This window comes from Halichoerus grypus, chromosome 4 (genome assembly GCF_964656455.1).
Source record: "Halichoerus grypus chromosome 4, mHalGry1.hap1.1, whole genome shotgun sequence".
Lineage (NCBI taxonomy): Eukaryota > Metazoa > Chordata > Mammalia > Carnivora > Phocidae > Halichoerus > Halichoerus grypus.
Window position 1 is genome coordinate 148210352 of NC_135715.1, and position 12493 is coordinate 148222844.

General features: G+C 32.9%; 1 protein-coding gene across 5 annotated transcripts in view; it reads right to left on the bottom strand.

The window, feature by feature from the left end:
• Positions 1-2546: 2546 nt before the first annotated feature.
• Positions 2547-12493, bottom strand: part of TFPI (tissue factor pathway inhibitor) — a 62927-nt gene continuing 52980 nt past the window's right edge. For all 5 annotated transcript variants that reach the window (XR_013447255.1, XM_036073836.2, XM_078071083.1 and 2 more), the window contains 2 exons: positions 4732-4911; positions 2547-4035 (listed from right to left, as the gene is read on the bottom strand). Coding sequence is in view for 4 of the 5 variants with exons in the window: in XM_036073836.2 (XP_035929729.2) it covers positions 3929-4035; positions 4732-4911 (287 nt within the window). In the remaining variant the exon portion in view is untranslated. The remainder of the gene's footprint in view (positions 4036-4731; positions 4912-12493) is intronic.

Below are 12493 nucleotides of genomic sequence, written 5' to 3' on the forward strand. Positions count from 1 at the left end.
TTCTAGAAGTCATCTTGAAACCTGTGAGATTAAAAAATAAAGGCAAAAAATGTTGGGTAGCAGAATCAGGAATAAAGATAGACTGAGTTTTCTAGACAGTATGAGGCCCTGAGTCCATCTATACTGAGGTAAAATGCCTTTGGCCTTTCTAATTTTGTGATCAAATATATCCCCATTTTGTTTCAGACTTTAGGGACCAGAATTTTTTTGGATGAGGAATTTTGGCCAGAATTTTTGGATGAGGAAATCCTATTCATTGTCCTAATGCTCTATTTTATTATATTAGATGACTAAATGCCTACACACCTCTCTCTCTTGCTCGCTCACTCTCTCTCTCTCTTTGGTGAAATGAATTACCATGTATTACTACTCCCTTAAAAAGTGATGTGAATAATTCTAGCCAAGACACCAGCTATGTGATTGTAGTTCAGAGACTGGTCCTAAGGGACTAACAGGATCTGCTCTGTTCCATAGAACAGAATACAGGAAAAGCAATTTAGGTGTGTTCATGCTAAAGTTCTTGAGAAAGAACTGAAAGTCAAAAGTTGGAAACAAAATTCAAATACTAACTTCATAAAAAGTAAACAAAAATATGAGCAGCTGATAAAGGAACTCAAGGTTTTTCCTAAATAGTTGATTACTTTAATGTCATTTTCTTCCTTATTCTGGTATGGAAATGGGCCAGGACACCTTCAATAGTCAAGATTGTTAGTCCCTTATAAAATGTATAGTTACATGACACATATTTAAATATACATGTCATAATTATATAATTGTATGAGATGATTGATAGAAATACATATGGAATGGAGCATGGACGGTAAAACATAGTATATTAATTTGTTTGACAAATAAGATGTCCTAGTATATGAATGCACATTTGTAATTGAAAGGAGATTATTAACAAATTCCAGTAAAGAAGGTAAAAGTCAACTGGAGCTTATGGAACAATTTTTTTCTTTGTCTTAGGACTCAATCTTTGTAATAACTGAAGAACACTAAAATTTTTTGAAGTATAAAAAACTTCATAACAGTCACATTTTATTATTCAGGATAATATTTTATTATAATGTAAAAACTAAAATCATTTGAGCAGTTTTCAGTATGATCTGTTGATATTGAACATAGAATAAACAAAGGTAAATATATATAAATTCTGTATAATGTAATTCTACATAAAATTCACAGTTAGATGTATTTGATTATGTAAAACAAAGCAAGACCATACCACCAGAGAGCTTCTTATCTAAAAACAGAGTAAAAATAATATTCTCATGAATTAAACATTGCAAACTATCTTAGTGAGTCTTTCTTGATTAAATAATGAACCCATGAATGGTTTTTGGAGGAAACATTCAACTCACTAATGTGTTATTTATATGTTGCTGGTGGCAACTAATCACTTACCCTAAGGCGACATTACCCTTTATTTAAAGGTGTTGCTATCCATGTATAAATGATAACAATGCATATTTCACGGGGATTTTGATTTCCAAAAGTCTCAAATTCCACAGCAAAGATCCAGTTTAAGGCAATTACTTATGTATATATTGTGTATATTATTACATTTGAAATCAAGATATAAAATTTTTAAGTCAACAAATTGACACTATTTTATAATGATGTAAGTTTTATGCCATAGGATGAAAATGACTTATAATTCTATCTTAAGACTTCATATTCAGCCTCAAAACATAGTGATTTTATAGCTCACATCAGCTGGACCCTGAATTCATGTGGATAGTTGGGAAGAGATCATATTTTTAGGTAGGAAATCAGCATGAATAAGCTGAGTAATTAAAGATGTATTCAGTGAACAGTGTAGACCCTTTTAACTAAATTGAAATAGTCAAGAAAGAGAGCAGTAGTTAAGTCCAAAAAATATATATATCAAAATAAAATTGTGGGGAATAGGGTGGGGTTAAGTACCAACTAGTGAGTCCTTGATGGATTTTGAGTGGTAGAGAAATATATTGAATTAATTCTTAGGAATTAAATCAATACTGATGTGAAGAATGCAATAGGGGCAAAAAGCCTGGAGTTGAAGTTTATTAAAAAGGAAGCAATAGTGTTTAGATAATGATTAGATATGTATATGAAGAAAAATAAGTCAAATTGGGTTCAAACTTTCAAGGCTGAGGAACAGGCAAAATTATAATACTATTGCTAGAGAAAAGTCATAAAGCTAAACTAAGCAGATGAAGTGATTAGTTGTTTCTAGATGATAAGTTCAAATTTAAATGCAAAGTTAGAGATGAACACTATAGAAACTAGAATGTCCAGGAGGCTGTTGAGAGACTGCAATAGCTGAGCAGAGAAGGAAATGTATAGATCTGGAGAAAGTGAATTAACTCCAAGGAAAGGTTAAGTCACTGAGAGTCAATAACACATAGATTTTTCTAGTAGAATCTTCCTCTTCTACAGCAATAACATGACTTTTTCCCCCCGCCTTAAACATGACTTACTGGATTGTACTATGTGCAAAGCCTAATGATAAATGAGTAGATTTCAGTAGGTTTAAATAGTCTTACTATTTTGGGTAAGAGAAAATTTTGTTAAACAACAAAATTGGGAAGTACTTAAACAATTTCCTTTTTTTTTTTTTTTAAAGCTGACATCTTTAAAATTTACTCGAATGAATTTTGTTGTTTCACAGGAGTTACAGTCCCTTCTAAGATTAGATTTTGCATTCAAGAGATAATTATAGTCAGAAGGGGTTATTATTGCTATGTAATAATAAACAAGGAATCCTCAAACTCATGGTTACAAACAACATTATCATCTCTCATAGTTCTATGAGTTGCCTGGGCTCAGCTCAGTGGTTCTTGCTTAGAGTTTCCCATGCTCCTATGGGCAGATGACATCAACATCTGTGCATCTGAAGGCTCCACCAGGCTCCTCCACAAGGCTGGCAGGTGAGGTTTTCTGGGAGCTCAGGTGGTCAACAGAACAAAGTGAACCTCACCTCTCTATGTGGCTCAACAATTTCCTTTTGATTGCCATTAAAAACTTCCTTTTCCAGGTGCCTGGGTGGCTCAGTCATTAGGCATCTGCCTTCAGCTTGGGTCATGATCTAGGGGTCCTGGGATCAAGTCCCATGCCAGGATCCCTGCTCAGTGGGGAGTCTGCTTCTCCCTCTGCCCCTCCCCCCTGCTCACGATCTCTCTCTCTCTCTCTCAGATAAATAAATCGTAAAAACAAAAACTTCCTTTTCCACCAAGCTTCTTCTTACCATGATCTGTACGTAACACACAACTTTTCAACCATTTTTACTAATATAATAGGTCATAAGCAAATAAAAAATAGTTAAATCAATCAGAATCAGGCACATGATAGAGTTGACTCTCTTTGTTCAGATAATGGTTTGGCTCAGGACTGATCTGAGGTACTGGTTTATAAAAAAGGAGAAAAAGTATGTCCAGGGAGGGAAGCACATGATGGAATTGTATTATTACCAGCTCTAGTTAAATGTATAATTGAGTGATCCTTACAGAAGGAAGTGCTTGTCACCATTTTAGATGTGAAATCCAAAAAGTGCTTGATCTTTAATAGCTGTATTTTTTAATCTGTGCATAGGCTATAAAGGAGATCATCATCTACATGATCAAAACAAATAAATGACAACATATTCTCAAACAGATGATCACCAAATGAAAAAATGGACTGATTTGATGTGGCCAGTAATATGATAATTTGTAGTCAATGGGAAATAGAAAGGGATTGAGAGAATAAGTAAATTCATAGTAGTCAGCCCTTGAATACGTACTTTGATTAGATAAATTCTGATACAAATTATTAATAGTGGTTAATATGTACATAGAAAATTCATGGAAATATTCACTAAAAGGATTTCAGGAAAGGAAAAATAAGAATTATAGTGAAAAGTTTCATCCAAAATATTTAGAACTGATGTAATAATGTAACAAATTTATATTTTTTTAACAAAAATTTTTTCATATACTATTTTCACTGTCTGCTTCTTTCTTTTTCTTTTGGTTTTAATTAATCCTCCTTTTGATATTCTTTGGATGAAACCTACAGAAGGAAGAGAAACAAATTTATTATGCATAATAAAGTAATACAATAAAACATTTTACCTAAATTTTCTCAAATTATCTTTTAATATATAGAACTAAAAATTGGCTTAAAAGCCTTTAATTTGTCTTTATGCAGAACAACCTATTTCTAAGGAAGTCATTTCACATATATAAGAATTAGCAAAAATGGATAAGCATGTTTCTGAATTTTTATTACTCTTCTTCACTTAGAAATTCATGCTCACTTTATTAAAGCAAACATGGCTGAATATGGTTGGTGGAATCATATGTGATTTTCATTTATGTATTAATACTCTATAAACATGCATCATTTTTATATTCAGAAGAAAATTAGTAACTACATTTAAATGTGCATTATAAAATGCTTAAAAATATTTTGGTATAATTTAAAATGAAAGCTTAGTATGTAAATATTAAAAGAATAAAATGTTTTGTTTCAAGTAGATTATTTTTCTGTGAAAGACACATTATGAGGAATTGTAGTTAACATCTTCAGCAATATCATCTAAATGTAGTTGAAAGGGGGACATATATTACCTAAATTATAATATTGTGTCTTATTATAAATAGAACTAATTTCATAATATTTTTCTCCTATTAAAATTTGTTCATAATTTCAATGCAATTGTTATCTTAAACACTAGTGAATTAATGGGAAGAATGTCCTTTATACCTTTCTTACAAGTCCTAAGACATGCTTTTTTAGAAATAAAATTATTTTCATTCCCTCCACATCCACTGTACTTAAATGGGCGGCATTTCCCAATGACTGAATTGTAGTAGAATCGGCTCTCATTGGCTTGACACAATCCTCTGTCTGCTGGAGTCAGACACCAGGAAGGACCATGATATTCTAAGAACATCAAGAAAACATGGTAAATTATATATGATAGTTAATCTGAAACTTTCATATTTATTGATTATTTATTCTCTTATAGTATATTTATGTAAAACAGTAATCTGAATAATAAAAGTAGTACTCAGTGAAATTCATGTATTTCAACTCCAGGAAAATGCTTTACTAATCACCAACTGTCCACTACAGTAAGACCTATCTCTAATAAATAAAAAAGTAGATATATTTGTTAAAGAGAAGTACTTTGCTGACTCTTCATAATGTAAAAAACTAGCTGTACATAATAGACAAACCACTATTCAAAAATTGAACTTATAAAAATTTGTTAACCATATTCACTTTAACAAATTATCAGTTTACACATCATTTTTGTTCATGAATGTTCAACTTCGGGAGGAAAAAAGTCCTGATGAGCAATCCTTATTCATTGAATGACATCACTGAAGCTGAGGAAGAGTAGTTGTTGTTTTGTTTTTTGACTAACGTTCTAAATGATGTAACATAATCACAATTTAAAGCATAGGAACTCAGGTGTAGCAAATTTCAACTTTAAGCTTCAGAGAAGGATCCCTGAAGAGATGGTTTGATTTAGTAATAAAGTTTTCTTGTGAATCGAAGCATCAGTTCTCGATGAGTTAGATGTTTTTGCAAAGGAAGGAATATTGCTAAAGCCAGTAAGATAGAACATTTACAGGTTTAAACCAGGCAGACAAGCTGGTCTGTCGATGGGACCAACTACTTTAGAAACCGAAGAAAGAAAATACAACCAGGATAATAAAAGGATCGCTCATTTTCTTAAGGTAAAGTAGAGAAATAGTTTCAGTACAATGGTAGTTTTTAGCTCTTTGGGGAATTCCTGTGAGGGGAAGCTGGTACTCCAGCAGCAGACTTAAACCGCTTAATATTAGTAAACCAATACTGCAGGCAAGTTGGTAGACGGTGAGAAATCAATATAAGAAAACTTTAATGGCTTTGCCAAATTGTGAGCTGTGGCACAGCAAATGCAGACAAAGATGGTATACTAATATACAAAATCGGCAGAAAATAGAACTTTGAGGAATCCAGCCAATGAAGGCAAATAGGTTGGGCAGAAAGCTATAAGTGGTCTGATGACAAGTGAACCCTAGATGAAAGACTATAAAAGAAATAAAATGAAACAATTTGAGGGGAAAATGCAGAAATTATTTGATCTAATCTGAATTAATGAACAATAATCCTAATTAGACGTGAAAAAATAAGAATCTGCATTTACCTCCTGCCTTCTTGATAATTTAAGTGATTAGAGTGTCTTGATATAATGGCTCCTATAATAAGAGAAATTCCGGAAAATAGGAGTGGGAATACTATAGAAAGAATATACAAGACATTTTAGAAAGATGAAAATTCTGTGTCAAAATTCAAGAACTGTAATCACCTAAAGAATATTGTATAATTTAGGTCTTTGATTAGGTCTATAAACACTAATTTTTTTAAAAGAAGACCTTTGGATCTATAAAACTAAAACATTCAAAATCATGTAGTCTAATTTATCTTCTATGTCATCCTATTTGGGAGTTATAGTGCATGATTATTGCCATCATAAATCAAAATTAAAATGTTATTTGGTGAGAATGTATGCTTAACTTTCTAGAAACTGTTCAAGTCTCCTGTCTCCAGTAATGGTTTATGTAAGAGGAATTTTCTAACAGTATAGTAGAGATATACTGTAATTGAGCCCTACTATTGTGCAAACTTTTCCAGTGTCTATGCTCTGGATTCTCATTAACCCAGAACCTAGAATATGAGATGGTTATCAGTTGCTACCACTTCTATCTCCATGAGCTTCCAAAGTCATCACCTGTATTCAGAAACAAAAGAAGTACTCCTCAAGCAATTAGCCTAATTTGAGAAACAGAGAAAATTGCTATTTTTTTAAATTCTCAGCAAGCACCCACAGATACTTCATAGCTGATATAGGAGTATGATGATATGACTTATACCTCGATTTCACTTTTGCATTTTGTATATAAGATTTATTAGCCCACAGTAAGTTGAAGATAATATATATAGATGTACCTGTAAGTTGTATACTTCTTTACACATGTTGATTATTATGTCTTAATAGTAATGCTCTACCTAAAGTTCCTTATTCCAGGACAGAGAGAATTTTCTGATGACATGAAATAAATTCATCCTTATTTTCCCTTAACCTGTAGTAAACCTGGCCCCATAACCAAATCAAGGCTATTTCAAAATGAGAACAAGCTAGACTGGTACATCTGGGGCTACAATACTTAGACTGAAGATAACAATGGAGAAGGCTCTGAAACCATGGAGGATATACTACCAGTTTGATGGGGAGAGGTACCCTAGCTTCTGTCTTCCTTTGGTCACTGAGTCTTCCAACAATGTCTGCCACTCACCAAATCTACTCAACAGCCAAGGGAAAGAGTACAATATATGTATGGGACAGTGCAAGAAGAAGGCAGGGGGATTAGTTTGAAGGCAAACAGATAGTTGACCAGCACAGATGCCATTAGAGAGGTTCATAGCTGTTCATCTATTTCACTTTGTTTGCCCTGATTTTAATCACTACCTGCACAGATTATCAAATACAACTCACTTTTGACCCAGATAATTATTGTGGTTTCTAACACTAAAAATACAAGTATTTTGATAGTGGGTTAAAATTTGAAATTAATTACTAAGAATGTATTATAGTTAACTTGTAAAAAAGTCTTTAATACTATAATTATCAGTTGTGGAGTTTTTATAAGGCCATTATTCTTCAGAACATGAATTATACTTGTATGTAAACTAATTCATTTCTCCTAAAATCATTTGAACTCTAAGTAGCTAAGACTATCATTGGATCAGGGCACCCGGGTGGCTCAGTTGGTTATAGCATTCAACTCTGGATTTCTGCTCAGGTCATGATCTCGGGGTTGTGAGATCGAGCCCCATGATCTCGGGGTTGTGAGATTGAGCTCTACACTGGGCATGGAGCCTGCTTGGGATTTTTTTCTCCCTCTCCCTCTGCCCCTCCCCATTCCCTTCTCTCTCTCCCTCTCTAAAAAAGACTATCATTAGATTGCTTTAACATAGACAACGACAATATGATTAAAATAATGAAGCAGATGGTTTCTCAAGGACATTTTTAGCTCTAACATTTTTTTGAGTCCTTGATTATCATCCAGTTCTATCTCTAACGGTGAGGAAATTGAAGTTCTTGCACCTCATGAGGAGATAAGCTTGACGGTTTTCAATGAACATATGTATTCTAGATAAACATAGGCACTCACCTATTCAAAATCCAGACAATGATATCTACAATGAAAGAAAATATAAAGGTTTTGAAGTAGTTACACAATGAAATTTTTTTGGTCTAGATTTAATTATTCACAGGTATTTAAGATAGAATAAAAAGACACTAACCTGACTTCTGTTCATTTTCCAAAGGGAATTTAAAAACCAAATGCATTCTGTCTTGATCTCGCCATTAATAACAAGTTGGATAGCTTCCATTTAGAGGGTACATGATAGGTTTCAGAATTCAGGATCCATTTATATTCTGCCAGGAACTGCCATGATCTAGTATGACTGCTAAACTGAAGGTGGCACTCCAAAATCAGTTTTATATTTAAAGTGGTTTATGTAAATTTTCTGAAACTTATACTGTAAACTTTAAATTTTATAGTCCCTTTGAATCCTTACCATGGTGTCTTTCTGTTCCCATTTTATATAATATTTAGGCTTTTATTTTACCAAACAATTTAGGATTTATGAATTACCCCATCACTTGCTGAGAAATTTTTTGTCTTCTGAGATTGTTTTAGGGAATTGAATAATAAATCTTTCCTTTGAATAACACATTCTTTTTTCCCATAATTTTCTAGTAAAGAAAACTATAAATATTTTAACTTTCTAATTATAACTTATCATTGTAAGACACTGAATTAATACAAAAGTATAACAAATATAAAACAAATGTTCTCAATAATTTGACCCCTGTCCCTTAACCATTATCAATGCTTTATTGTATATTTTCCTCCAAATTTTTTGCCTAGGCAAACATATATTAGCATACTATTGTTTCTTTTTATACTTGATAACATTTTGTGAATGTTTCCGTATTCGTATATATTTCATTTTTAATATGTACAGTGTTCATTTCTTCAATTGACTACAGTACATTTAGTCAACCCATTACTCATGTGGATGTAGATTATTTTTTTCAATTCCAGATTAATGGCTCATGAGCATCCTTGTACACTAGTTCAGATATTTCTAAAGATCTTTCTAAAATTAGAATTGTGTAAAAGCTATACTCAATTTGTAATTTGGTGGATGCTGCTGAATTTTCTACCAAAAGCTTATATAAATTTATACTTCACAATGATGTTTAAAAGTACCTAATCAATTACTTAATAAAATGTGCACCTTACTGCAATGCATTTATTTGTATTCACTGTTCTCTCCTCATACCCACAAAAGTAGATGATTACTATAGAGATGTTTTTATTAGGTAGGGAGCTTAGCAGTTCTCAAGGTTGCAACGCCCCAAAACAGATACTTTTATGCTGAGCTTCTTCTATACTGTTAGGGATTCTCTAGTAGCTACTTTCAGTCTGTATTTTATTTACTTCATGATGTGGTAGAGAACAAAGATAGCAAAGAAATATGAAAAGGAAATATGCTAGAATGTTGACAGTGATTGTCTCTGTGAAATGCAAATATGGCCAATTGTCTTTTTCTTTTCTATTTTTTTCAATTTATCTGCTATTATAATATTCAAATTATAAAATAAAATATATAATGTTAGAAATAGGATTATATAATCAAAATATTTTTTGATTCACCCCAGAGTCCTGGGGTCATAAGGAAAAGGCTAGAGATTGGAATTTGTTTGTGGTTAGAAATGGAGAGTAAACCTGTCACCTGTAAGTATACTATTTACAGATAGTAAATCTGTACTATAGAAAAAGCAGCATCTCCATTCACTAACATGGGAGAGTTGGCATGAAATGGGCAGAAACTGACATTCTATATTGAAGGAAAAACAGCAGGGAATGGGAATATTAGTACGGTGGAACTTTTTTCTTTTTTCTTTTGTCTATGTGTACAGTAACTTAGCTGAGGTTGAAATGTAAAAAGCAGGCTTCTAGGACATCTGAAACTGAAAGGTCATGGGGGAATAGACTGTAAGACCCCTTGCCCCAACAGGGAAGCCTCCACAGATTAAAACAGAAGAGAAGTGGTGTAGATATCTATTGGGTTGGATTTCTTTGTCTGGATACTGACTCCATGGGCAGAGTTCACAAAGTTATCTTTATCCAGGGATTTTTCTAAATAAAGCCATAAAGCAAGCAATACATGGTAAAACTATAAACTAGGAAGCTGTTATAAGTATAATTTATCCTAAGATAATTGTCTTATAATTAGAAAATTTTTTCCTTAAGCCATCTGCAAAATTGAAAACCCTGTAAGATTTTAGTAAAAGGTGAAAATTAACACTTATTTATTCCCTTGATCAGCTTTTAAGGAAGAATGAAATTTTAACAAGTGGAAGAGATAGAGGGGGAAATGGGTGAAGGAAAGCACAAAAGTCAGAATATTCCTAGTGTGGGACACTTTGCAAACTCCAGGCTATCTGAAAAACAGAGTGCATGGAGAGTATAGTGGGATGCAGGATTGGGAGAGTAGATTTAGACCAAATTAAGAAGGTTTCTGATTACTAATATACCTGGATTTTATGATATACACATTAATGAACAACTGAAAGTATTGAAGGATGAAAAAGTTCTGCTCTTTCGTGATGCATGAAGCAAGCTCAGCCAGGCATGTGTAGGCTGAATCCTGCAGGAGACTTGCAATAAAGGAGAATATAAGATGACCCTAACTGAAGCAGGTATAGTGGAAATGAATAAAATTAAGTACCACATTGACTGTGAGCAGGGAGAGAGGTAGAGAGAAGATAATTCTGGTATTTTTAGACTGATTGACTTAGAAGATGGAATATTTTTAATATATTATGAAATAGAATTATAGTATGAAATATAGTCATAACAGTTTCATAATTTATAATTTTATCATGGCTTTCTTTCATTGTAGCTTTACTTAGAAAAATCCCTGAATAAAGATAGAATTGTGAACTATGCCCATGCATTAGCCAGCATCTAAACAAATAAATCCAAGATGTTCGATAAAAGATAGAACACAGGTTTAGAAAAAGACAAAATTTTAATTTTGACACCCTTCAATGGAAATACAATATCATGACTCTGTCCCCCCACAACACTTGTGCAGCTGTCTTAGCATATAGTGTAGGCATTGACGTCATCCTTGTATCTATCCCCTCACCCCATTTCACAGGCATGCCTGTAAAGAACAACACCATCTTTCTTATTTATTATTCACAGACTCCCAGTCCCTGTGACAATTCCCATCATATAGGAGCCGCTCAGTATTTGTTGAACTGAACTGGCATTAAGAAGTATAATGGATTTGCGCCTCAGGTCATAAGATAAAATTAGAAACACAGGTTTACAAGTCCTCTGATTAGAGAATACCATCCAAAGACACAAAATATGTATTGGTGTTTTATAATTACGTTTGAATTTTAGAAGGGCTTTATTTTATTTCAAATAATCATAGTATTAAGTGTATTGAATGAAGATACTTCAGATCAAGGTTACAGGCTTTAGTTATATTTAAAAATGATCACTAACAAAATGTATACAAATAATATCCCTGATTATTTTTTCCTGCTATAAATTTCCATTGACACTGGGTAATCATTAAAACCTTCAAATATTAATACTTTTCAGCCCTTATTGTGTGCTAAACATAGGGATAAGAATTTTATATATGTCATCATAATCATCAAAAATTTTATGAGCTATTACTTTCCACATATAACAAATGAGGAACATGAGGCCAAGAGTTGTGTAATTCTTTCAAGGCCACAAAAAGTTGGCAAATAGCAGGACTGGAATTTAAACCTACATCTTTCCTCCCATAAGCCAGTGCTCTTCACCATTATGATGCATCCTCTGAAAACTACTAGAAAATAAAAATAACTGAGCAAAGACAATTTAATAATTATCAGGTAAAGAGAAAGCTGTCACAACTTTCCTTTTATATCCAGTTTTCAAATTCTCTCTTCTTAGGTTCAGAATGTCTTCTATACTTCTTACCCTAAGTTACATGCATGAAGTTGGAGTTTATCAAGTTTGAACAGGAAAAAGGTATCTAATCCAAATAGGCCATCAAATGAAGAAACTGGAAACAAGTCTTGGGAGTAAGAGTGCTGAGCCAAACAGTATTTGAAGAGCCCAAATATTTAAAGGCAAGAATTATTGTGTTTGTATATTCAATCTGGGCTGATTCTAGAAATAATAGACCAAAGTTCCAGGTGTTTGTATACTCTGTGATCATATTTGCATGGGCCAGTCAGCTATCCATTTAATAGCAATAAGATGTGACAGAAGACTAGAAACCACATTCCACCGTGTCCCTAGAAAAGATAGAGGTGGGACTTTCCTAATTAATACATTTTATAATAATGCTTTTCAAACCTATTCCTGCAAAGATTGGTCAT